This window comes from Malaya genurostris, chromosome 2, assembly GCF_030247185.1.
Source record: "Malaya genurostris strain Urasoe2022 chromosome 2, Malgen_1.1, whole genome shotgun sequence".
Lineage (NCBI taxonomy): Eukaryota > Metazoa > Arthropoda > Insecta > Diptera > Culicidae > Malaya > Malaya genurostris.
Genome location: NC_080571.1, coordinates 78,852,728 through 78,880,591, shown reverse-complemented (window position 1 = coordinate 78,880,591; position 27,864 = coordinate 78,852,728). Strand labels below are relative to the sequence as shown.

The following is a 27,864-nucleotide window of genomic DNA, read 5'->3' as shown; positions in this document are numbered from 1 at the left end:
AAAATTATTTTTCGTATCATTTCTATCTATTTTATATTTAAATCTCGAGGTAACTGCAAAAATGTTGATTGTCGCCGAATTTTCATAATTTTTTTTCTATTTGGTGGGCAGTAGAACGAATAATGCACTAAGGTATCTTTTTACACGGGGGTTACGTACCGTGTTAAAAAAATCCGTGTAAAAGAAAACCGTGTTAATTGCGGAAACCGTGTAAAAAAAATACCACGTGGAAAAATTGTCGTAATAATTCCAAAACCGTAGATTTGATTATTTGTTTGTTTTGTTTTGGATAAAATGTAACTTTTGATAATTTGAAGGAGAAAAAAGCTTATTGTTAACCCCTAAAATTATGCAAGGTGCACATAACTGTTGTTTCACAATAAAACGGAAATCTGAAAAACAGCCAGAGGTTACGAGAAGGGTCCAGTCATACTTGATAAAATACATTGGATGACAAATTAAAATTATAAAACGCGTTGTACAATAAGCAAATTATTCTAAATGGCTCATGCCTTCTGTATATTGCATTCAGTTTTCAAAAGAACGATAATACGTACAATTAGAACCCATAAACACTTTCACTACAAAAAAGCTTGAGAATAAGTTCTTCAACGCTACGAAATTCTCGATGACATCAATGACGATGCTGACATCATACACTACAACTGAGCGGAATAAACGTTGTCGTGTAATTTACGACAGGGATTTAAGATCTGAAGACTGATTAATCATTTTATGGAACGACAGTCAATACTCCCGTGATATGTTGAATGAATGATTTAAGTTAACTTCAAACTTTAAATTAATTCTCATAATCGTTTTTTTACCGACAACCTGTTCCCTTTTTTAAAATTTGTCTCAAAAAACAAATGTTAGTGCTTTTTAAACTCTCATCAGAAACCGTGTTAATTGCGAAAACCGTGTAAAAAAGCCGTGTATAAAAAACCGTGTGTAAAAAGAGACCTTAGTGTGAACCAAAACCAAAACAGTTTTTGAATCACTGTTTTAGAATGACATTATTAATGCATCTTTTGAATCAGTTTTCAAAGAGCTTGTCTTCAACCAGGACACAGTTATGAATGGAACATCACAACACTCACGAACTGTAATCAGTTTAGCGCTACACATACTAATCCAATGACTCAATAATTGACTGTTCGAATCGTGCGCCGCCGGTCGCCACGGTATCAATTTATGAGCTTGCCGTTTGCTGGTTCTGTTGAACCAATTAACTGAACAGTTCTAATCTAAAAATCGTCCAGCTGAGACAGTCAATCATGGCTTCAAGCAGCATCTTGGCAGTGTAAGTAGTTGGTCATTCTAAACGGGCAATTTGTGTGTCACATTCTACGGTAAATTTCACAGATGGATACTGGCTATGGTAACTGTCATTCCAAATATCAATGGCCGAGCAGTTCACGATATCCGCACCACAAACGATGGAGCTACGCATGTAAAAAATAATTCATACTCGCGAAATGTTGATCCGGCGGCATTTCAACTTCCGAAAGCAACCGAACTGATACTGGAATCATTTAGCTTTGAGGACTGGAATGTGACTCATTTTGACAAGTTGGCTGGAACACGCTATCTTACTTTGTTGTATGGAAACATTCCAAGGATGACGTTTCAATCGAATCGGTTGGAGTCATTTACCGTAGTCCAAACGAATCTAACGGTTTTCGAGGTAGTTCCTCAGGAAAATCATCAGCTGAGAATATTGCAACTGGTACGGAATAAGTTACGATCAGTTCCCGCTAATTTGCGATTCTTGGTTGGACTCACAACATTGGACCTGTCGCAGAATCATCTGGAATTCATTGATCTGAACCAGTTTTCTACTTTGAAGGAGCTAAAAAACCTAGATTTGTCGGTAAACAAAATCCGTTCCATCGATGCGTCGTTGAATTTGAGTTTTCCTAAAATGAAAAATATTTGGATCAGCTACAATCAACTGGAACAGTTCGAAGGATTTCCTGGATCATTTCCGGCACTGGAAACGGTGCGGTTAATTGGCAACTTGTGGAGCTGTTCATGGGTTGACCGTGCCCGAAAGGATATTATGGAGCGTGGAATTACGACGTTTGGAGTCGACTACGGTTGCAGTCAGCATCGGCAGGGTGGATTGTGCTGTTACGGAACGGTGAGCACCACGGAAGCCAGTCTGCTGAGCGAAGGACCCCTGATCGGACAGATACAGAAGCTTACCAATGAACTGGCCGTCAATCCGCTGAACATGTCCGGGGAGCAATCGTTGGAATTACTGACGAAAAATGGCAGCAAGGATGAGGGGAAAGTTTTGATAGGGGTCCGACGGGATAGGGTGGAGGTGTTTTTCTGATTGTAAACGAAATTTTCTAGTTTGTAAGATAGTGAGTGAGGGGTCGCAAATTGCTAGCACTGAAGTGATTATAAAACATGTGTTATGTGAATAAATTGTGCAATGTAGCAATACCATACAGGCAATAAACCTGACGCTCAATAAAAGAAGGGCTCTCGGTTACAGCTTGCCAACTTGACAGAGGCCATCAACGGTGGGGGCAAAATCTAATAACAGTTATCACTCACCGAGACCGAGTGATCGATCATTGTCACTACATGGCACGCAGGGTTTCTACCAGGGCTAATAATTGCTCCCCCGCCGTTTTGCCACAAAGGCGTTGAGGCGTTTCCACTTGCCACTTGCCGACGGGGTGGAGGAGGGTTGGCACTTCTTGTGCCGTTGCTGGTTGGACGCGAGAAAGTCATCATCATCAATTTGAGCGTAACCACATATTCACTCCCAGTGCGGTGTCATCCATCCTTCCGAAAGTGGTGGCATCCCATGCGTTACGACGCAAGGACACACCGTCAAACTCTGTCATCAGCGCCATTCCGAACAGGCAGACGACCGACCCAGTCGGTTCGAGTATTGTTCGGAGGTGTGATGGAAGATTTTTCACGAGTGGGTGGGTAAGTATAATCATGCGACACGTGATAATTGGTATCTAGCGGAGATAATGAATATTTTATTATTATATTTGATTTGAGTATGCGCGATTGGTCACCGATCCTATCGTTTTTGTTGATGATTGTAATTGAAATTGAAAAAAACTAACACGATGATTGAACTATCTTTTCTATTATTATTACTGGTAGGAGTGGTCTTTTATTATTACTGGTTCTTGCGTGATTAAATTTTCACCCCACACGGAGATCCATCAATCACAAAATTTTAAAATTACAATTGTTGAGCAATTTCAGAAATGGCTAGTAAGTCACCAGGCTTCACATAGTCCGACTCGGATGAAACTTTGTATACAAGTTCATTACAGCGAACCCTCTTTTTGCATAGATCGTGAAAACAATTTGGCTGAAGACTAGACACAGGCCAGGACCGGTGATACATGTTAAGCCCAGGTGGGTAGTTTTTCGATTTTTTAACAATATTTTATTTCGTTATTGATTTGCATGAAACGTGTAAGTTCGAAGTTTAAAGCGTTTTCGGTATTTTGTTTTAAAACGAAATTGCACATTTAAGGATTAAATACGCCATGAAACTACTGTGGGGTTATTCGAACTGTTGACATAGGACTCCCCAACTAGATTCAAAATCACTGCCAATTTTTATTTTTGAGTATTAGGGCAGTTGCCTTGTCTTGTCCATTCCGATGATGGAAGGTGCTGAGTTCGCGCATGTCATCCTGCCGATTTTCGATCAAAATATGTCTCGTGCGAAGCGAACGGCGCATAAAACAAATCCACCAACAGTCCAGTCGCTTATGTGCATAACACATTGCTCAAAAAGTCCCAAGACTGACCCAGATTTCAAACTTACCACATTTTTCGAAAGAACCAACCTTTAGATGTCAAATTTTTAGCTTGATCTCACCGTGGCGTTACTTGTTCACTTATGAAAAAACAGGAAATAACGTTTGAGAGGTGTTACACGCACTCGGATCCATTGAAAATAAAGATTTGTGTGTATTCTGATTTCAAACGGAACCAAATGATGCAATCGTCAGAAAAGTGAAGCAAGTTTTGATAATCGCGATGAATGAACGAAAAATTGAGGTTCGTAAAATTAAATATGCTGTAATGGTCAGGACATTAACTGGAAGCGCTTTTATGATCTTACGCGAAAATCTGGGTATAAAAAAGGTTTTTCTCCAATCGAACAAAAACAACAACGCATTAACGATCCTGAGAGCTGTTTGGCACTGTTAAGTCGCAATAAAAAGGATTTCTTTCGTTTGTATAAAACTGTGAACGAAACTTGGATCCACCATTTTTCTCCGGAGTCAAATTAGCATTCATACGGAGAAAGTCGTCCGGAAATGTAACAGGTAGCTGGAACAATCATGGCGTCAGTTTTCAGATACTCGAGGTATAATAAACATTAACTATATTGAAAAAGGAAGCATTATTACATTGAATTATTGATGCGTTTGTATTGCGACATCGAAAAAACCATTTTTAATCAAGACAATGCTCCATACCACAAGTCAATGAAAATAATAGCCAAATTGAATGGATTGGTCTTCGTTTTGGTTCCTCACCCACCATATTCTCAATAACCTAGCCCCCAGCGACTACTTGTCCTACGAAGGCCCGGCGGGTGGCCCGCATGCTGGTCATTGACTGGAGCGGTCTTCCGTGGGCGGTGATGGTGATGTTACGGAAGGGGAACGTACTCATTGAAGACCAGAAATCTTATGAAAGCTGGGGAAATCCTGATAAAATATTTTGGGAAACAAGAAAAATTAGACATGGTTCGTTACACATTGAAGTTTGAATCACCAATTATCTAAAATATATAGATTTATCTACTCGAATCGTTGCGTAAAAATATATCCAAGCCGTATGTGTAATGATATCGAAAATCAGTTAAAAAATAGTTGAGATGTAAATGTTCAAACCACTGTTTGTACAGTTTTATTTCCTGTATTTTGAACTTGCACCTCGGTATAGCAAACAAGGACGTAGCCCTACGTCAAAAGATTTTGAGTAATTTAATATTTTTTATCGGTACTTTCCAATAAACGAGCGATTCATTGATCAGATGCTCAAGCTCGTCTCCTCTGGTTGGAAAAAAGTAAAAGTTAAGTTACTAAAAGATTTCTGCTTACTCAAATGATCTTTGTCACTTTCTGTTGTATATCTTCACACCATTACTCTACTAGCTGAGCACTAGGGTTCTATAACTTTGATTTTATTTATTATTCCGAGTTACATTCAAAATATTCTTATTGTTATAAATAATACTTATTCCTAAACCTTCGATATTCATGAATAATACTTATATTACCATTGTTTTGTCGTGAATACGACTTACTTTACTATGGGGTGCCTTTTCAAAATTTATCCTCTGAGAGAGTGATAAGTTTTTGATCGTGAATATATCTTGTTGTATCTAACGAATCAACATAATTTTTGCTACATGCCATCGGAAATATGATCACTATTTTATGATAAAATTTTCAGTTGTGTGACATAATCTCAAATAGTTCAAAATTAAACTTTTCTGAAATGTTTGGTATAAACGAGTATCAAAGAGGATTATTCAGAGGGCGCGTTTACCTTTCTCGTATGTTGAAAGCTCATAGCTCAGTGATCTGTGGAAGGATTTATATAATCTAACTACCAATAGAATCGAAATTTTTCAACTTAAAAGTGTATAGCAAAAGCATTGAAGTATTTCAATAGTACACTATTGAAAAACCTATCTCATTTGACCCATGTCAACACCAGCCAATCAGAACGCGTTCTGAGGAAGAGAACAAAATATCTGCTGCTGTACAACAAATCGTTCGAGAAAAATGTTCCGAAAAGTGGTGAATATCGCAGTGAGTTCCTAAATTTGGTCCTTCTGAATGCTAGAAACGAATTCCTACAGCATATTGATAGTTTCTTTCAATAAATTATGCAAATCCGAAATGAAATAATCGACATTAAAATTCTGTATGCGGCTATTTTTATAGCCGTTAGGATCGCCCATTAGTGAAAAAGCTACAAACGAAATCACGTAAAAGAAAGCTCCTAACAAAAATTGAATCAGTTTGGATTCTATCGCCAATGCGAGCAGATGTATTTTGTGGCGTTTGCAAAGCTAGTTTCGCTTCCGACAAGAGCGATTACGTCACAGCTGCCTGTCATTTGCATGGATGAAAAAGCAACGGTGGAGAGCATTACACCAAATCAGCCGTTCGAATGGCTCTAAAAGTTTTCTGAAGAACTATTAGGATTTGTTGTTCGCAAATCGAAAGGAAATATCCTCAGTTTAGTGCAAATCTAGAACAGTTTGGTTAGATTTTTGCACTTTTCGCTGTGTGAAATTCACAGTAATCGAGATCAAGTGAAGCCTTCTTTGTTTTTGTGAAAAATGTGGAAAAGGGGAATGCTTGCATAATTCATACAATTGATCAACTAATTGATATTCGGAAGTGTTAAGGAACATGTCAGTTGTTTTCGTATTCACGACATCCAGTTATGTCTCTAACATTACCCACTCAACTTTTTTCGTTAGAAATTTCAGATGGTTAATTACCTACGTTTGGAATTTTCAGGTGGGTAGTACTACCCACCGTACCCACCTCTTTCACCGGCCCTGACACACGCTGGTGAGAATTTTTGTTACGATAGCTCGTTTGTGACTAGTTTGCTACAAAAAATTTGAATGATTGTTACTATCACCTAGCCACTTGTGTGACTCAAAAAGTCCGGTTCTACTAGTGACTAGTGACATATTAGAGATCTGTTAAACATAAGTTGTTATATCATGCTGAAATAACTTGTCTATCCATAACATTAAAATAACTTAACTTTTTCAAGTAAACCACCAACATCATTGTAAACATTAACTGAATCCAGAACGCTTTTCTGTCAACAATAAAAGAGCAATTCAATCTTTTAAATTAGTGGAGAGTAATTTGAAGCATTACAAAAGAAATATTATGGTTTACTTTTTTTTATTAATATAAAAAACAGGTATAGCATCCGCTCAAACTTTAGGAAAATTGTGTGTGTGTGTGTTAGTCGCAAATGAAAGGTATCCCCGTCACTCTGAACTCTATTGAATGGTTTTGAGATCGGATGTTCACTTTTTGAGTTATACCAAGTTTTATGTCAAAATTTTCACAATATTTTTGACAATATCTGTCACAATTGACCATGAAAACAGAATATGTTTTTAGACTTAGATTCCGCACGAAAATAGCTATCCAACAAGCCATAGATTGTTAAAATCCGTCCATTTTTAACGGAGATATCGTTAGTTTTGTGAAAGCATATTTCAGTAGTAGAAGTTTTGAGCGCTGTATGACAAAGGAATGCTTGGGAGCTACGGCAAACATGATTTTTAATACTGTTACATACAATTGTTTCTAAGTACCAAAACACATTAATCATATCTTTAAACGTACCTGAACAAAACTGTGGAACGTTTTAAAACATTTATTCTAGGTTTTGCCACACTTTCCAATTGAACAAAATAGTTAAAAAACCTTCAACGATCGCTTTTTTCATTTAAAGTAAACTCACTTTTTGATTTAGGAACCACTTTCGCCTGTAGTTTTACAATTCATCATGTTTCTGAATATTTACTAATCGATTCGTCTCAAAACATGATCACTATTTCACATAATTACACCACTATTCAATGTTGGATGACTTTATAGTTAGTAATGTTCACTTCCCACTTGTTAATTCAACGATTAAAGACTTCTGAAATTACCTGATCAGCAATAAAAGCAATGAAAAATATGAGATGAAAATTTGCACTTAATTCATTTGATTGCGCTTTGTTTTAATCTTATTTCGTATCGCAAGGTTGCCAAGTTTTCTCATAATGTTAAATAAAAAAAACTATTTTTTCTTCTCCAAATTATCATCGACCAGTATTTTTTAGTATCCGTGACATTAGTTTAATTATATCATTGATATTTATATAGGGTGATTTTTTAAGAGCTTGAGAACTTTTTTAAACAATAAAACGCATAAAATTTGCAAAATCTCATCGGTTCTTTATTTTAAACGTTAGATTGGTACATGACATTTACTTTTTGAAGATAATTTCATTTAAATGTTGACCGCGGCTGCGTCTTAGGTGGTCCATTCGGAAAGTCCAATTTTGGGCAACTTTTTCGAGCATTTCGGCCGGAATAGCCCGAATTTCTTCGGAAATGTTGTCTTCCAAAGCTGGAATAGTTACTGGCTTATTTCTGTAGACTTTAGACTTGACGTAGCCCCACAAAAAATAGTCTAAAGGCGTCAAATCGCATGATCTTGGTGGCCAACTTACCGGTCCATTTCTTGAGATGAATTGTTCTCCGAAGTTTTCCCTCAAAATGGCCATAGAATCGCGAGCTGTGTGGCATGTAGCGCCATCTTGTTGAAACCACATGTCAACCAAGTTCAGTTCTTCCATTTTTGGCAACAAAAAGTTTGTTAGCATCGAACGATAGCGATCGCCATTCACTGTAACGTTGCGTCCAACAGCATCTTTGAAAAAATACGGTCCAATGATTCCACCAGCGTACAAACCACACCAAACAGTGCATTTTTCGGGATGCATGGGCAGTTCTTGAACGGCTTCTGGTTGTTCTTCACTCCAAATGCGGCAATTTTGCTTATTTACGTAGCCATTCAACCAGAAATGAGCCTCATCGCTGAACAAAATTTGTCGATAAAAAAGCGGATTTTCCGAATGGACCACCTAAGACGCAGCCGCGGTCAACATTTAAATGAAATTATCTTCAAAAAGTAAATGTCATGTACCAATCTAACGTTTAAAATAAAGAACCGATGAGATTTTGCAAATTTTATGCGTTTTATTGTTTAAAAAAGTTCTCAAGCTCTTAAAAAATCACCCTGTATATAAATAAAACTGTTTCGGATTCTAATATTACCAAATAGAGCGTGTTAAATACTAATCAAATAACCATTATGGCAAATCTAGTAGCACTAGTTCCTTTCCGCTATACGTCACCATAACACTGTTAAGTGTGTGTGTTTCATCGGCTGTGCACAGAGATGCCAGATGTTTTCATAGAAAATATGTATCTGCTCTATCTGTTTTCACTAATAAAATGAATCAAATTCAAATTCAAATCATATTCAAATTGGTTTTAAATTTGAATATAAATGTTTATCAGTGTTCATCATCAAACATTTGCACAAAAGATTTCCATTGTAACATGTGATTTGTCCGTTGATTAATAAACTTTTAAAGAAGTACTGTAATCAAATACTAATAGATAATCAGAGAGAGAGTCTAACGTTTCACTTCTCACTTTTTATGAACCTTTACGAATCTGCATTAAATTTAGAAAATCTGTAATCTGATTTAACGAACGCGAACGCAAAAATCTATACAATACAGATAAATCTGTATGAATGGCATCTCTGGTTCTACATTTTGTTTTAAGAAGGGCTAATGCCTAAATAGTAAGAATTCTTTTTTTGAATTTTTTTAAGTTCTCAAAATTAACTGCAGAGTAAAATTTTAAATTTGAAACGAAAGGTAATAAAAACGATCCAAAAAATTTTGAACGTCGAAATGATTCCAAACTGTTTTTTTTTTAAATCGTGTGTTGTGTCATAGTTGGCATTAGGCTCTTTTTAAGGAAAATTCTGACATTTTGATTGCTGTCGCCATTGCTAATTTATGGGATGAATAAAGGACCAACAATAGGATGAATACAAAACCTTTGAAATAAAATTAGGAACACAGTAGTGAACATATCACAAGTGTTTTTAGCAGATTTTTTAATCATTATTTTAATTTTCAAGGAATGTGAATCAATTCCCAATGTGGAGCAAGGCGAATTGAGCAGAAATATGAAAAAAAAAACGTAGTGATTTTGATGGCTAAATCAGGTATTTAATACAAATGAGATGAAATAGGGAGCCCTTACCCTATGTAAAACAGAAGATGGCATCATTTTCGAGTTGAAAGCTGGAAGAACATAACACTCGTACACCATTTGAATCACACTCAACCGTTTTCTACAAAAAATGAAAAATCGTATGTTCCAAAACAAGGTTCCTGAATTATGTTTGGTTCCGACCTCTGGTTCCGGAACTACAGGATGATATGTGAAACTAAATTAAAAATTTTCTCATTTTTCTCGTCTCACGGCTAAACCGATCTAAGATTCAAATGCAAAGTTTTAAGATTCCATAAAACATCTTGCTTTTCAGTCAGATCCAACTTTCGGTTTAGGGTATACAGGGTGATTAGTATAAAAATGTCTAATTCACATAAACTAATCAGGTTTATCGGGTTTGCAGATTTGGATAGTCGATAGTCCAAATAAACCTATTTCAGTTTTTTTGGTATTAAGTTTTCGATTCGGATTTAATTCGCATCACAATTGCTCAAAGATGTCTACAATGATTTTCAAAGAATTTGTTTGACTTCGACTACGACGATTTTCGAATTCTGGTTCCAGTATCGAATCGTTTTTCAAAGCTCAATCGTTTTCTCAAAAGAAACCAAATCGACAAAAACAAAAGTATTTAACTGTAGCTTGATACGCTCGACTCTAGAGTGTGAATCTGTCGTTTGGTCACCTTTTACCTTCGAGACATTCAACGCCTTGAATCAATCAAACGCAAATTCGTCCGTTTTGCATTTCGTCGTCTTCCGCGGAGGAACCCATTAAACCTTTCGAGCTACGATGATCGTTGCAAGCTGATTGACCTAGATTTGCTCTCTGTTCGACGTGCCGTCTGTAAGATCATTTTTGTCGCTGATTTACGACAAGCTCGTATAGACTGTTCAGATCTTATACAATTGTTACACTTAGATATTGATCGCCGTACTCTTCGTTTCCACCAACTTCTTAGAATACCCTCATCTAGAACTAACTACAGTTATTATGAACCTTTGACTAGTATGCGCCGCCTATTTAATAAATGATATAATGTATTTGACCTTCATCATACTCATAATGTTCTAAAAAAGCTGTTTCTCAGTTATCTGTCTCGATAGGTTCTAGTAACTAGAATAGTATATTTAGTATTAGTTTTCTCCCATCATTGAAATCTATTGATGTAAAAGATGAGGAGGTTTTATGCCTGTTGGTGTGAAAGTTTTAACTAAACTAGCTCCACTGGGCTTTTCTCTGCTCCACAATAAACAATAAACAATTAATTTTATCCAATTCTGACCACCGATTTTGGAATTACAGAATGATGACTTTTGCCTTTCTCATATAGAAAGGGAGAAAAAAAAATATAGAAAGGTTATGCAATCACTCAGTTCATCGAGTACGCAAAATGTCTGTGTGTGTGTGTGTGTGTGTATGTTACGTTTTTTGCACTAACTTTTCTCGGAGATGGCTGAACCGATTTTCACAAACTTAGATTCAAATGAAAGGTCTTGTGGTCCCATAAAATATTCCTGAACATTATTTGGATCCGACTTCCGGTTCGGGATTTATGGGGTAAAATGTGAAAAAATATGTGTTCTAACTTTTCTCATATATGGCGCACCGATTTTCACAAAGTTAGGATCAAATGAAAGGTCCTGTGGTCTCTTACGTAATTCCTGAATTTAATGCGGATCCGACTTCCGGATCCGGAAATATAGGGTAAAGTGGGTTAAAAATTGTGTACACCTTCTTGAAAATGAGAAAAATCCTTAAAAAGTTTTCTAAATCGACCTTAAATCTTTTCCAAGTGATAGTTTTTATTAGTAGACGGCCAAACAAACCGATTTCGGTTATTCTTTTAAGAATCGAAGAAAATATATGATAGTATGATTGATATGAGAAAGGCATCATTACACCACCAGGTGGATTAAAACAGGTTTTTAAAATTCAAACCGATATAGAAGATGACATTCCCTAAAACTTTAAAGTAACCGTAAACTCTAAAGTGGAACTTACTTCGACATATCATGGAATGTTCAATCGATTGTCACACTTAAAGATTCAAATTCGATCCGATTTGCAGTTTTGACATTACAGAGTAATGAGTGATTACAATCTCAAATTACCGCTTAAAACGACGGTCATTAAAAAAATGTCATGAAAACCAAAACACCAAAGAATATTCATGCAAAAAACACATGCGGATTGATAAAAAAAGGTATCATCTCACTGCTAGGTAGATTAAGCACGTTTTTTATGTTCATACGAATTTTCAAAGTTATGCGCTTTTTTATGCAAATTTTCAAAGCTTTTCGGCTTTTTCATGCGAATTTTAATATTTGGCTGTTTTATGCGAAACAATTAAAATTTAAAGTTATGTGGTCTTTTTATCCGAATTTACAAATTCGGATTTCCGTTATATAAATTTTCAAATTTATGCGGATTGTTTTAGGCGAATTTTTAAAGTCGTTCGGCGTGTTTTTATCCAAATTTTTTGAAATTTAATTTTTTAAAACCGCAAGCAAAATTAAATCTCAAAAAAATTGGATAAAAACACGCCGAACGACTTTAAAAATTTTCAAAGTTTCGAAACTTTACGGATTATTTCATGCCAAATATCAAATTTATGCTGTGAATTTTCAAAGTAAAGCGGATTTATTTAGCAAATTTCCAAGTTATGCGGACTTTTGTGCGAATTTTCAAGGTTTTTCGACTTTTTTTATGCGAATTTCGACATTTCTTTTTCTATAAAATGTTTTTCGTGGTTTTCGAAGTTTTTCCGTTTTGTTTTTCCGACTTTTTATTGTTTTTAGGAGGATTTTCTAAGTTATGCGGCTATTTTATGCGATCTTTCAAATTTAAGCAGGTTCTCAAGCGGTTTTTATGCGAATTTAATGTGTTTTGCAATTTTCAAAGTAATGTAGGTTTTTTATGTGATTTTTTTAAATGTATTGCTTTTTTATAAGAATTTATAAATTTATGCTGTTTTGTATGCGAGTTTTCAAAGTTACGTGAATTGTTTTTATTCGATTTTTTCGAAGTATGCCGGTCGACTTGAAGACTTAGAGAATTTCTCTTTCGAAACATTTTGTTTTCAAGATTTCAACGTTTCACGCATTTCTTAAACAGTTACTATCAAGATTTTTTGTTCAATTTCGGAAATACTAAAATTTCCAAAGACAATATATTTTTATGTTATTTCGATGTTTCATGAATTATTAAGGCATCTGGCAACACAAATTTCCTTATTCGTTAGTTTTGTGGAATTTTTACAGTTATGCGATTGTTATCATTCCAACTTTTCAAAGAGGAGCGATTGTTATTATTCTTAAGTAGTCATGACGCTTCCTCGCTATTTTGTTCTGATTTTGCATCTTGTCACTACTCCAAAAATGTCTAGGAATGGTATAAATCGAATGGTGTCCATCTTGTACCGAAAGAGGCGAATACACCTAACTGTCCAGAGTTGCGACCTGTCGAGCCTTGGACAAAAGCAGCTAAATCGGTTCCAGAGAAGCCTGCACAGACCCTAATGATCGGAGTAAACTCAAAGGTAGTAGTTAAACCGCATGAACTGTAAATAGTTTTGAGATGACTAATTATGCACATTTCGATGAATGAAAAATGCAGCATGAATTGGTCGAACTGCAAATGTTTTTGCCTTTCTCATATAGAAAGGCTATACAATCACTGCAAAAACCGACTTTTGAACCGAGGCCCGGAGGGACGAATGTCATATACCATTCGACTCAGCTCGACGAACTGAGCAAATGTCTGTGTGTGTCACCGGAGCTACAGGGTGATATGTATCAAAATTGTGAAAATAATGTCACTCACTTTTCTCTGAGATGGCTGAACCGCTTTTCACAAACTTAAATTTAAATGAAAGGCCTCATGGTCTCATACAATAGTTCCTGAATTTCATTAGGATCCAACTTCAGGTTCCGGAATTACAGGGTGATAAGCACGAAAAATGTGGAAATAATGCATTAAAAATGTGAAAAAAAATGTCACTCACTTTTCTCGAAGATGGTTCAACCGATTTTCACAAACGTAGATTCAAGTGAAAGGTCTCATAGCCCCATACAAAGTTCCTGAATTTCATTAGGATCCGACATCCGGTTCCGGAACTACAGGGTGATATGCACCAAAATTGTGAAAATAATGTCACTCACTTTTCTCGGAGATGGCTGAACTGATTTCCACAAACTTTCAATTTTCATTCGGCTTAAACCCCTGCTTTCGGAGGTAGGATGCTTAGTGTAAAAATGACAGTTTCAAGGATTTTGTTTTTCACCTCTTTATATTTGCTAGTTAATTTCCCTGGTTTGCCAACCATGAGAATCTGTAACCAAATAAACCAACCATTGAAAATCCCGCAAAAGATCTGCTGAATTTTATTCAAGTCCGATTACCGGTACGTTTTTTCCAATATTCAAATCTTCATAGAGAATCGTAAATAAATTTGTAGGTCATATTTGTGTATGGTTGAATAAACCGAATGTCACTAGGCCGACATCTAGCTTTTGGTTGCGCAATAGTAATCAAATGTAATAGGGTAGCAGATATTTTGGCCACTTCACATATTTTGGCCCACCTAACAAACTTTATGGATTTAATCGCTTTTAAGTAGCCCATGTTGCATCAATTTGAAGCTAATCACATTAAATTATCTATTGCGAAAGAGGTTTTCGAAGATATTACAACATTCAATAGATATTTTTACTAAGTGGGCAAAAATAAAACCAATCCTAAAGTGGAGCAAAATACCTCTGTTACCCTAAAATGTAGCTCACTTCACTTTCTCAAATATTTCTCAAAGGTTCAATGGCATTTTGTGGTCCCGGTTAGCTGGAATTCATCGATAGAATAAAAACAAAGAAAGTTTATTTGGACATTCTGATGCGAAATCTACCAATAAGTGTGCGAAAATTAAAGGTAGATCGCAGATACACACTTTAGCAAAATGGAGATCCAAAGCATACCTCGAAATTGTTTCATGGAACGAAAAATCAAAGTTTTGGTATTGCTGGCACAATCCTTAGATCTTAATACGATAGTACACCTGAGGTCTATCCTGATGATAAAGGTCCAGCATGTTTTAACCGCCAGTTCCGCCGATTTTTTAAAAAGAAGACGGCTTAGAATTGATTAGTTGTACTAAATTATAATCAATCGAAATATGAAAACTAATTAATATTTCAATAGTATTTTTATTGCGGGTATGACTGTGAAACATTATTTAAATTTTTTATCCGCACCTAGGTTAATGCATGTATCAACTATCCCTATTGTCGGTGCAATACATAGGCACAAATACATCAGCCACCAGGCCAACTGGCGGAAAAATTGATCAATGAAAACGGAATTAATTTCAATAAAACCGTTACTGAGTACACACACGGATGCCCCGATAAACCCGTTCGAACTGTTAATTTTTCTTTTTCACTGGTGCCCAGAGTCAAACAACGAAAACCAATCGGTATCCAATCAACCGCATCGCGATACACTCCGTAGATGATGATGATGATGGTGAACCGCGTTTGTGGCGTTTGTGTTCGAGGTGATGGACGATTGCTAGGCCGTTAATTGAATCCCTTTGCATCGGCCGGAATGCCGAAATGGCTGGTGGGTAGGCGAACTTTTCCCATTCGAACAATCTGGGATGGGGGCACATTTCGAGACATCACCATCAATTCCGTTGTATTTAAATTTTCCATCATAAATACCAGCATAGTTTCGATTTAATCGTCGCTCATTGCATACATGATTTCTGGGATGCAATTAAAACCATGAGACGGAGGCAGTTATTTGATATAGCTTAGATTGGATTTGGGTTTGGAATGAAAATAGGACAAATTGATCGTATTGTTTTTTTTTTGGTCAGAACATGCTACTCGGAATATCTGAGCGAATGATACATTTTGATTAGCTGAGTTAGTGTTTATCCCGCATGTGCAGAAGAAGTCGCTAATAATAGCTTTCTAATGAACATATAAAGAAGAGGAATAATTATGCACTTTTTTCCAAACGACTGATAAGTCACCTCTCAATCCATTCATGAAGTGACCAACGTTGAGCACTGTTGAATTTTTATTTTCATTAGATCGATTGCAGGAACATTTTGATAAATTTGTGACGAAAGGATTAAGTAAAAATAAGAAATGAATAAATTCGTCATTTTCGCAATCTATTCTCAAGGTTTGAATACAGTATGTGTGACAATTATTTTGTTAATAGTAATCAAATTGAAAACAATCGACACTATTAAACATTGATGCAAAATATAACACATTAGCTAAAAAGTCCCGGGTCTAACACATAGGTGGCGCTAGTTTTATTGCAGTCACCTTTTAAAGACAGCTGTTAAAATTTCATGGTATTCTTCTCATTAGTTTGTGAGTTATTGTGCTGAGGGTGACGCTACTTTTGTTATTTTCAAAACAATGGATCAAAAATAATTTCGTGTTTTAATTTTACACTGCTTCTTGCTGCGAAAAAATACCGTTCAAGCAAATCAATGGCTTGAAAACAAAACATCTGATCGAATGATCGAAAAGCGAAGTTGCGTGAGTTAGTTGACATCGTAAAGATATCAGAAGATTGTGTTGGCTTTGTATTGCATGGGCATTCGACTATGAGAAAGCTCTGTTTAAAGTAGATGCCGCGTTTGCTTACTGTTAACCAAAAACGAGAACGTGTTGATCATTTTGAACAGTGTTTGGACATGTTTAAACGCAACAAACCGGAATATGTGGCCATCGATATGTGACAATGGATGAAACATGAATTCATCACTTCACTCCGGAATCAAAACGATCGTCATCCGAGTGGACGGCTGGAAAGGTTATGGCCTCGGTATTTTGGGATGTGCGTGGTGTAATATTTATCGACTATCTTGAGATAGGATACATCACCAAAGGTGAATATTATATAGCGTTATTGGAGCGTTTGAAGTTTGAATTTGCAAAGAAACGATCGCATATGGCGAAGAAAAAAAATTTGTTTCATCATTGCAACGCACCGTGTCACAGGTCAATCAAAACAATGGCAAAACCACATGAATCAAACTTCGAATTGCTCCCACATCCACCGTATTCGTCAGATTTGGCTTCCAGCAACTATTGGCTGTTTGCAGATATGAAAAAAATGCTTATCGCTGAAACTGCCTATTTTGAGGCAAAAGATAGAACTTTCTACAAAAGTGGTATTGACATGCTAGAGCGAAAACCTTGACCTTGAAAACAGAATATGTTTTTAGACTTTGATTGTCAAAATACGTCCATTTTCAACGGAGATATCGATATTTTTGTGTAAACGACTTTTCGCCTTATTCCAGTAGTAGAAGTTTTACGCGTTTGATGATAAAGCGGTATTTCGGAGCCAAATGAAACACGATTTTTTATACTGTTACATACAATTGTTTCTAAGTACCAAAAAGACTGTGTACAGCATCTTTTTTCATGGGATTTTGCCTTGGACCCATTTCAGCACGGTTCGTTTTTGGCAACATCATCGTTTTAATATGACATGTAAACTAGATGATGGCAGCATTTTCAAGTTGAAAGTATAATTATGTTGATTTAAACTACTTACAGTAATAAATGCTGGAAGAACATAACTCCCATATACCATTTGACTCAGTTCGTCGAGATCAGCAAATGCGTGTGTGACAAATAATTTCACTCAATTTTCTCGGAGATGGCTAAACAGTTTTCTACAAACTCCGATTCATATGAAAAGTAGTATACTCCCAAACAAGGTTCCTGAATTACGTTTGGATCCGACACCGAAGAATATCCATGCAAAAAACACATGCGGATTGATGAAAAAGGTATCATTTCACTGCTGTGTGGATTAATCATGTTTTTCATATTTATAAAGAAAGGTAAAAACCAGCTGCAATAGCTTATCGAGGACTTTCGCTGGTACGTCCTCATTTTCTGCACAAATCAATCTGAAAACGATATATTTAAAAGTGTAACAAAAAATGCTGTATTCCATGTTTTCTAAATTTGGCATTTTTCACTATATGATACTTTGATATAGTTTTTTTTTTATGAAGTTTTAAATTTTGTAGCTAGCATCGGTAGCCAGACCGACCTTCGGAGAAGAGTCAGTTACTTACACTGCTTTCGTTTCCAATGGTCCAAAATGAAAAGAGGACGAGTCGTCTTCGTTAGCGACCGGTTTACTAAGACAGCTCAATTGGAATCAGAAGAGGAGAGAAAAAAAACGCGAAAGAGAATCGAGTAGATATCACTCTTAATAAGAAAACCGTAGTTACTCGTATTGAGTAATATGTATGAGGGAATAATAATATCGAGCGAATAGTAATATGTAGAGACTGTCCCAGAAAGTATGGACGCAACCAAAAACCGCTGCCATTTCTCAATGGTTCAGAATCTGTCAATTTTTATGGCTGCGTCCTGTTGTTTACACTCTTCTCTAACCACTTGTGCAATTGTTTATTCGTTTTCATTAGTTTGTTTCGAAATGCGTAGACTTTCAGCAGAACAACGTCGAAAAATTGTGTACAAATGGTGCACAGAATGCGGACTGTCACTGAGAAAGATAGCAAAAATGGAAGGAGTAAGTAAAAAGCCGTGCGAAATGCAATCAGAAAGTTCGGTGAGGATAACACCTTTGCGGATAAACCGAAAACGGGTCGAAAAAAGGGCCTGCTAACCCTTAGTTGGATAAACGTATACTGAAGGTAAAAAAAGGAGGTTTCAGTTCGGGATGTGGCGAAAAAAGTGGGCACTTCGAAGTCAAATGTTCCTCGTGCTAAAGAACGTTTGAATCATCGAACCTATAAGAAGCAGAAACAACCAAAACGTAGTCCGAAACAAGAAGCATCGATCAGACCGAGGGTTCGAAAGCTGTACAATACGATTCTTGCTGGAAATTTGAACTGCATAATCATGAACGACGAAACCTACGTGAAACTCGATTACAAATCTTTGCCGGGACCACAATATTATACGGTGCGAGAAGAGCAAGTGTTAAACCAGTCCGAGACATCGATTAAAGTCGAAAAATTTGGTAAGAAAGCTATGGTCTGGCAAGCAATTTGTAGCTGCGGTAAAATTTCGGAACCTTTCATCACCACTGCTTCAATGAACAGCGAAATATACATCAAGGAATGTTTACAAAAACGACTTCTACCCATGTTTCGAAGCCACAAGGATCCTGTTGTTCTCTGGCCAGATCTTGCTTCTTGCCACTACTCGAAATCAACGGTAGAATGGTATACTACCAAAAATGTCACTTTCGTCATAAAAGACATGAATCCACCAAATTGCCCACAACTTCGACCAATTGAGGAATTTTGGGCATTAACGAAGGCACATCTTAGGAAACATGTCTCGGCAGCCGAAACCATTCAACAGTTAGAAAAAGATTGGAAAAAAGTGTCAAAAGTCTGTACGAAATTTAATGAGGAACGTTCGCAAGAAGGTGCGCCAGCTAGTCTAAGATGGCTAAGGAGTAAATGTTGAGAATAATATTCTGTTGTTGTAGTCAAACATTATCAGTATATCGAATAAAACTTGAATTACAGCGAAATCAAAGTGCGTTCATACTTTCTGGGATAGTCTTTAATTTGGTGGAACAGCATAGAAGCCTATTGAACCGTAAGACCTTTCATTTGAATAAATTCTTACATATGTGTCAATAGTCCTAGTCATTTCTGAAAAATGTATGTGAGCTCCGTTTTGGAGATGCTAAAACTCGAAAACAAAGTTTGTGGACCTCAAATTTTCTATAAAGATTGACGCACGAAATTAATTTAGGACACGTTATTTGAATATTAGTTTGTTGAATTCAAATAAAAAGCTTTATATCCTCATAAAATTTTCTTGAACTTCATTTGGATCCAACTTCAGGCTCCGGAGTTACAAGGAAATATGTGCAAATTTATGGGAAAATGCGCCTTCAATTTTCTCGGAAATTCCCTAACCGATTTTCACAAACTAAGATGCAAATAAAAGGTCTTGAAATTCTTTAAAAAAAACGAAAAGTTGACCCAGATTCGACTCCCGGTTTCGGTATTGCTGTACGATTAGTGAAAATTTTCAATTTCATGAGTATTTTTTCACAAGCGATGGCGAAACGAGTTGCACATTTTTATAAAACCTAATGCTAAATGCATCTAGTTGACAGATCTCGTTAGTTATCAGGAATCAGAACAAATTGGCTCAAATGGCACGTTCCCCTTGATATTTGGAGATTTGTGCCTCTAATTGGGCCTACTAGTCTCCGATTTCCGCTTCCGAAAGCACCGATAATAGTGAAGAATTCTCAGCAACGGTTCAATCGATTTTCACGGATCATTATTCAAATAAAAGCTCACGTTTTTTTTAAATATACTGATCCGACTTCCGGTTTCGAAATTATAGGGCGGGTGCGTGTCGGAACATTCAAATGGTCATTCAAAATGCAAACGCGACGGTACGTGCGGCTTTGCTCTGTTCGCAGCGTGCTCTGTTTGATTTCGTATAGCGTGCAGGGTTGCCACATTTAAATTCATATTTTTTAAGTGAAAAATATGCAAATTTGTAAGCCTTTTATTCAATTTGTACCTACTTGTTAGTGTTATTACAAAATCATGTTAACGATGCTTTTGTTTAAAATACACTTACTACCTTTCTCATATAGAAAGTTTGTGCAATCACAATGTGTTCTATATCATTCGACACAGTTCATCGATCTGAGCAATGTATGTGTCTGTGTGTGTATGTGTGTAAGTATGTGTCAAATAATGTCACTCATGAAATAAAAATCTCATAGTCCCATAGGTTGAATTTCATCATGCTTTCATAGGTTAAAGTTGAACGCCGTCATTTAAAGCGACGATGCAAAAAAGGGTAAATGTCTTCTAGATTTGGCCTTAAAACTGATTTAATTTGTAGGCTATATTAGTTACTTACTAAACGAACCGACTACGACTATATCGGTTCTCAGTTCCGGGTTCCAGAAGTACCAAAATAGAGTCTAAAAACTCTAAAAAGACTCACTCAATTTTTCTCAGAGATAATTTTATCTATTTCCACGAACATAGGCTCAAATAAAAGTTCCTATAGTCTTATAGGTTGCTGTTCAATTTTATCCATACCGAAAAAAATCTTAAATTTAAATCTCGACGTTTCATGAAATTTTAAGATTTTTGGCATCAAAAAATATTTTCAAGATCAAAGATTTTCAAACCTTAACCGCCGGGTAGCACCCCTTACCCGATTTAGTTCAAAATTTGCATGGGGACTTCTTTCGAAGCGCTTAAACTTTTGGACAATAGCGCTTTACGAAATTAAAGGTGATCCCAAAATATTGGCCCTATATTAGAGCGGTAAAAATCAAAATCAACGTGTTTTGTCGGTTACGTCACTTATACAATCATATTTCCGGAACCAAAAGTCACAGCTATTTAATCTTCGAACCTGATCAATGGCCTGACAGTAGCCTTCAAACGAGCACAAGTTTTTTTTAAATCGGTTCAGACATCTCTGAGAAAATTAAGCGCGTATAAATATCTTCGAAAAGTACACACACACAGACACACACACATTTTCCGATCTCGTCGAACTGAGTCGAACGGCGCATTATGGGTGTCCAAGGCTCCGTTTGAAAGTCGGTTTTTCCAGCAATTCTCATACCTTTCTCTAGGGAAAGGCAAAACCATGTTTCCAACAAAATTTTGGTGATGTGATGTTCGTAGGGTAAGGGCTCCCTATTTCATCTCAGCTCCAATTTCCATCTCATTCGTTCACCTCATGACTTTGAACATTAATCATATCTTTAAACGTAGCTGAACAAAACTGTGGAACGTTTTAAAACATTTATTCTAAGTTTTGCCACACTTTCCAATTGAAAAAAAATAGTTAAAAAACCTTCAACGATCGATTTTTTCATTTAAAATAAACTCACTTTTTGATTTAGGAACCACTTTTGTCTGAAGTTTTACAATTCATCATATTTCTGAATATTTACTAATCGATTCGTCTCAAAACATGATCACTATTTCACATAATTACACCACTATTCAATGTTGGATGACTTTATAGTTAGTAATGTTCACTTTCCACTTGTTTATTCAACGATTAAAGACTTCTGAAATTACCTGATAAGCAATAAAAGCAATGAAAAATATGAGATGAAAATTTGCATTTAATTCACTTGATTGCGCTTTGTTTTCATCTCATTGCGTATCGCAAGGTTGCCAAGTCTCCTCATGTTAAATAAAAAAAATATTTTTTCTTCTTTGAATTATCATCAGCAAGTATTTTTTGGTATCCGTGACATTAGTTTAATTATATCATTGATATTTATATATAAATAAAACTGTTTCGGATTCTAATATTACCAAATAGAGCGTGTTAAATACTAATCATATAACCATTGTGACAAATCTAGTAGCACTGGTTTCTTTCCGCTATACGTCACCATAACACTGTTAAGTGTGTGTGTTTCATCGGCTGTGCACAGAGATGCCAGATGTTTTCATAGAAAATATGTATCTGATCTATATGTATGAATCAAATTCAAATTCAAATCAAATTCAAATTGGTTTTAAATTTTAATATAAATGTTTATCAGTGTTCATAATCAAACATTTGCACAAAATTTTTTCATTTTAACATGTGATTTGTCCGTTGATTAATAAACTTTTAAAGAAGTACTCTAATCAAATACTAGTAGATACTCAGAGAGAAAAGTCTAACGTTTTACTTCCCACTTTTTATGAACCTTTACAAATCTGTATTAAATTTAGAAAATCTGTAATCTGATTTACCGAACGCGAACGCAAAAATCTATACAATACAGATAAATCTGTTTGAATGGCATCTCTGGTTTTACATTTTGTTTTTAGAAGGGCTAATGCCTAAATAGTAACAATTCTATTTTTGTTTTTTAAGTTCTCCAAATTAACTGCAGAGTAAAATTTTAAATTTGAAACGAAAGGTAATAAAAACGATCCAAAAAATTTTAAACATCGAAATGATTCCAAACTGTTTTTTTAAATATCGTGTATTGTATCATAGTTGGCATTAGGCCCTTTTTAAAGAAAATTCTGACATTTTGAACCTGAGAGTGTAATGAGTGTGATGTTCATAATGGTATCAAGTTCATCCAAGTAATTAATTTTGTTTCTGAAGCGACTTTCGTAATAAGGACCTACATTCACTTACAAGGGTCACAGTCACTTCACTTGGTTTTCACCGTGTAGTGACACCGGTAATAGGGGCCGGTATGTCAGCAATGTTTAGTTGAAAAAAAAAACCTTGGCCCTTATTACCGTTCTCACTTCCACTTTCACATTCACTTCACTTACATGTCACTTCACTTGATTTTACCTATTACCGGTATCACTGTGATCACTGTGGTGGAAAAAACTATTTTTTTCAACAAAATGTTGGTGGCGTGATGTTCATAATGACATCAAGTTCATTCATGTAATTACTTTTGTCTCAGAAGCGACTTCCGTAATAAGGACCTACATTCACCTCACTTGGTTTTCACCGTGAAGTGATACCCATAATAAGGGTCACAGTGACTTCACTTGGTTTTCACTGTGTAGTGACACCGGTAATAAGGGCCCCTGTGTTGTTCGGAGGTTTCGAATAGATAAAAATCTGTTTGGAATCCAAGTGATGGTTTCTCGTCGGTTAAATAAAATACAAAATTTCCCTTTCCGTCTTAATATTCTGCATCCTTTAGAATTGAACATCGATATGACTGTTGAGCGTAGGTCAACAGTTATTTATTTCGCTATCAAATTTATCAAAACTAACCACCATTTGTACCATGAAATCGGTAGCACAATGAAGTACAATTTTTATCGTGCCATTCCTCAGTATTATATCACTCAGCGACAATCAAGGTGGTACCTTGTTATTGCCCAAGTCCATCAAGACGACGAAACGAGCTACCTCCATCATATCGTCCAGCGTGGCGAAGAAACAAATGGAGTCACCTTTGACCGAACCGCACTGCAACGCTTCGCTGTCGGGCACCCGAATATCGCACTATAATTGACGGTTCATTCTTGGCGGACCACGGCCCGGTACAACACTGCTATGAAAAATGGTGGAGTATAATTAAAAAGACACCATCAAAAGCGACATGCTCGGACGCAAACTTTACGACCCAGTTGAGGAAAGGTCATAAAAAAATTCTCCCCACACAATGTCAGTCAGCCGGAGTCCACTGGATGAGCCGCCGGATGGCAATTAAATTATTTATGACTATTTTGTTTTCTCCCAACCAGAAGGGAAACCGAAAAAATAAAATTTGCTAACCACTGTTTCGCTTTGGACTACCAACGATCATGACATGTTCAAAAAGAAAAAGATTACACAATCTGGCAGCACTTCCGTCGAAACATCTCTCGATGCTCAGCTTTCGGTCGATGGTAACGCTTTTAAACTGAAAATATAGCAGTCATCTCCTCAAGATATGACCATAAATGTTCACTGGACTTCTTCCCCCGGCAGTCGGCGATGTGTTCTAGCGATTAAATATGTAGTTTGAGCATCAAATCTTATCACCAACGCTGGTGGCTGGCTGCCGGGCTGTCAGTTGGTATGCCGAAATTCCTCATCGCATCCGAACAAGTAACGTCATCATCGTCAGCCGTACGAGCATCTGGAGCGTGAGAATCTACACCAGGTAATGTGTTCCCGGAAAACTATTGAAAATTTCGTTTGACAGAGTGTCCAAGATCTTAACCACGGAAGAGTAATAAGCAAAGCGAGACGATGTGATTTTATTTTATTTGTCCTTTTCCGGCTTTGAGACCAGTTGCTTTCTAGTGAGGTGGCCTCTAGCCAAGCTCTGGAATTAAGTCATCTTTCAGTATAAGATATAAAAACAAAATTTCCAGTGAACTAACCTGCAATCGGACGGCGGCTTTCTCCCGTTGAATCTTTTGACGGGTTAAATGACCTCTGGCAGCGGACTGGGCAATGATTGCTGCTCTTTCAAGGTTATCGTTTGAAGTGTGGCCCGCTGGAGAATTTATCTCGATATCCAACGGAACTTTGGAAAGTAGTTCCTCTGTGGTATCGCCAGTTTTGTTTGAAAGGTCTTTCCGCGTGCGCTGTCCTCGGATAACAGATTGAACTTTGGTGGCGGCTTCATTCATTTGCATTCGCTCACTTTCCGTTGCGCTAGGATCGTTTTCTAAAACCATTTCCACAATGCGCATGACCTCCTCGCGGGCGGAAAACTTTGGCTGAATCACGTTATTAACTATCTGATCCAGAACACCGGCGACCACTTGATGGTCCTGATGTTTCCGCACGGCCTTTTGAATGATTGCCGCATTTTTATCCAACTGTTCACGCTTCCTTGTATAATAAGCGCGATATGCAGCTTGAATTCGGACCGCAGCTCGCTCCATTTCCTCTTTCGTAGCTCCACTGGCGTCGTAGATCTGTAAAGTGTGTTTGGCCGCCTCCTGCCAGTCACTGGTCACCGCCGGTCGGTGATACTCCTTGTACACATTTCTCAAATAATACGTCTTGTAAGCTCTTTCTATGATCCTTCCCGCTCTGAGGGCTTGCTCTTCCGTGAATCCACATTCATCAATCAGTCGCTGTAGGACCTCTGCTTCCCGAAAGGCTTCGCGTAGGTTTTCGTTAGAGGTTCGCACACGGAAGTGTTTGTGAAATGCTTCCTGAATCATGACAACAGCTCGCTCCGCCCTGTTTTCATCCAATTTGAACTCATCCAGTAGCTCGATGATGTCCAAACTGATATCCAGAACGTTATCTACGACTTTGTTGGCGACAACGCGATTCTCACGGCGGATTAACTTTTCCTCTAGGTAGTCGGCAATAAACCCGATCACATTTGCCGGCTGCTCCCGGAGAACTTTCTTACTAATTTCGTACATCAGTTCCTTCAGCTCGTCCGGAATGGGAATTACCGCTCCCGGAGTGCGCTGCCGATGAAGAAGATAATTCATTGTTTTCGATTTTTAGAGTAGAGAACTTTATTTAAATGCTACCGTAGGTTGCTATGATGAATTTTCACTGAGAAACATTTTTTGTACAATTGGAAACGTTTGAATGACGTGATCAAAACTAACAAAAATTGGCTCATAAAATTTCAGTTTTAGGGATAGTTCTTATCGCTTACCAAAAATGGGAGAGAGTTGGTAACACTGGGAGTACGATGCGGTGCCCGAGTGTTGCTCTCAAAAAAGTCTAATTTCATTGTGTATCAGTAATTTATGGTTAAGTAATTGGTTCAATTGGTGAAACAGTTATTTTGAGTGATCGTGCAGCTGTGGAAGAGTGTGTTGATTGGTGAAAAGTGTTAGAACTGTTTTTTAACTGAATTATGCTGATTCGAGATATTACAAAAATGTTCAAACGACGAATACTGCGAATTTATCGCCCAACATTTAATTTTTTTAATCGATCGAAGCGCCATCTGCGCCATATTTTTTTCAGTAGTGGTGTGTCATCTTGCGTTCACAGTCATACGAATGAGGAAAACAGGATACTGGTGATATTGTTTCTTAGGGAGAATTCAAATTTTTCTTATTAACAATGTCATTATATTTCTCCTTACTGAAAATGGGTCTAGACTATAATCCGTCCATTATTCGAGAAACGTTTGATCGATGAATCTGGTTATCTTCGGGTTAAACGCTAAGTTGAAGACGCGCGCGTGTAGTCTATAGCAGTACAGATATTTCTTGCGACCGTGTTTAACTAGGATGTATGTAAATATAGTTAAGACTGCGAGGATTATCCGTTTAGTATTTTATTATTTTGGTTAGGGAGTAGATTTTAACATTATTTCGTATTGCGTAAGGCGTTGTTTCTCGATTGATAATGATCAAGTGATATCTTGCCAATATTACGGCTGTCAATTGAAAAAATAAACAGAACACAATGAATAAAATGTATCAATTGATAGCGAACCTCCCGTCAGCCGGCTGTCCGTTGTTTTACGAGTTTCGGAAGAAATTTTGTATTTCATTTGGAAGCACATACAAAACGCGATAAAATTGCAACGTATTCTCGGTAGCCGGCTACCCAGAGCAATATAAACATGATAATATTATTCGAAAATTTACTAACAAACAACCCGTTACTGTGATGCATGTGGAAATGCAGAGGATTAGTCGGTTTTTAGTAGCAACATGCATTGAACTAACAATCCTTCCTTCCCAAGTAGATCTGAATTCGGACGTGGCCGGCGTCGGTAGTGATTAGCCTGCAGGGATCAATGCAGCTTACACAATGTGAAACTACGTGCTATTCTCAAGCAAGTTGTTTCGAAAAACATTTCGCAAGTTTCATTGGTTCCGATCAATAACGGAGTTGCAACACATGGGCGGTCTCTAATGCTAAAGCTAATGCTGGTTCTGATCGCTTACCAAAACGATTTCTTAAGAGCCTTATCAGGAATCAATATATTAGTTCAATAATTAATTTTCAAAACTTTAGAAAACGTTTGCGTGAGCATTTTGTCGGATGTATCGCATCAAGCATCGTAAAGAAACTTACGATCAACTACAGCATTGGAACGTATTATGAACAACGGAATCAACCCAGGTCTGTTAGATAACTGAATAACAGATCGGCTGAAAAGTTCGTATCGTTTCTATGAGAGGGCGCCACTAGAATTAAATCCATACCATTTTCAGTTAGTACCAACCTTCAAAAGATACGTGTAAAAATTTGACAGCTGTCTGATTATTAGTTTGTGAGATATTGCAGTTTGAGTGAAGCTACTTTTGTTATTGTGAAAAAAAAATGGAAAAAAAAGGAATTTCGTGTGTTGATGAAACACTACTTTTTGTTGAAAAAAAGTGCCGCCGATACCAAAAAATGGCTTGATGAGTGTTATCCAGACTCTGCACCGGGCGAAGCAACAATTCGTAAGTGGTTTGCAAAATTTCGTACTGGTCATATGAGCACCGAAGACGATGAACGCAGTGGACGTCCAAAAGAGGCTGTTACCGATGAAAACGTGAAAAAAATCCACAAAATGA

General features: G+C 36.8%; 2 protein-coding genes across 2 annotated transcripts; one reads left to right on the top strand and one right to left on the bottom strand.

The window, feature by feature from the left end:
- The first annotated feature begins 1,190 nt into the window (after positions 1-1,190).
- Positions 1,191-2,468, top strand: LOC131430619 (uncharacterized). The gene is made up of 2 exons (XM_058595723.1): positions 1,191-1,303; positions 1,366-2,468. The coding sequence occupies exons 1-2, from the start codon at positions 1,278-1,280 to the stop codon at positions 2,339-2,341; spliced, it is 1,002 nt and encodes a 333-aa protein (XP_058451706.1). The 5' UTR covers positions 1,191-1,277; the 3' UTR covers positions 2,342-2,468.
- Positions 2,469-24,216: 21,748 nt separating this feature from the next.
- On the bottom strand, positions 24,217-25,860 carry LOC131431096 (abnormal spindle-like microcephaly-associated protein homolog). Its single transcript, XM_058596595.1, has 2 exons — positions 24,745-25,860; positions 24,217-24,686 (listed from the first exon to the last, which is right to left on the bottom strand). The coding sequence occupies exons 1-2, from the start codon at positions 25,819-25,821 to the stop codon at positions 24,624-24,626; spliced, it is 1,140 nt and encodes a 379-aa protein (XP_058452578.1). The 5' UTR covers positions 25,822-25,860; the 3' UTR covers positions 24,217-24,623.
- Between the last annotated feature and the right edge of the window lie 2,004 nt (positions 25,861-27,864).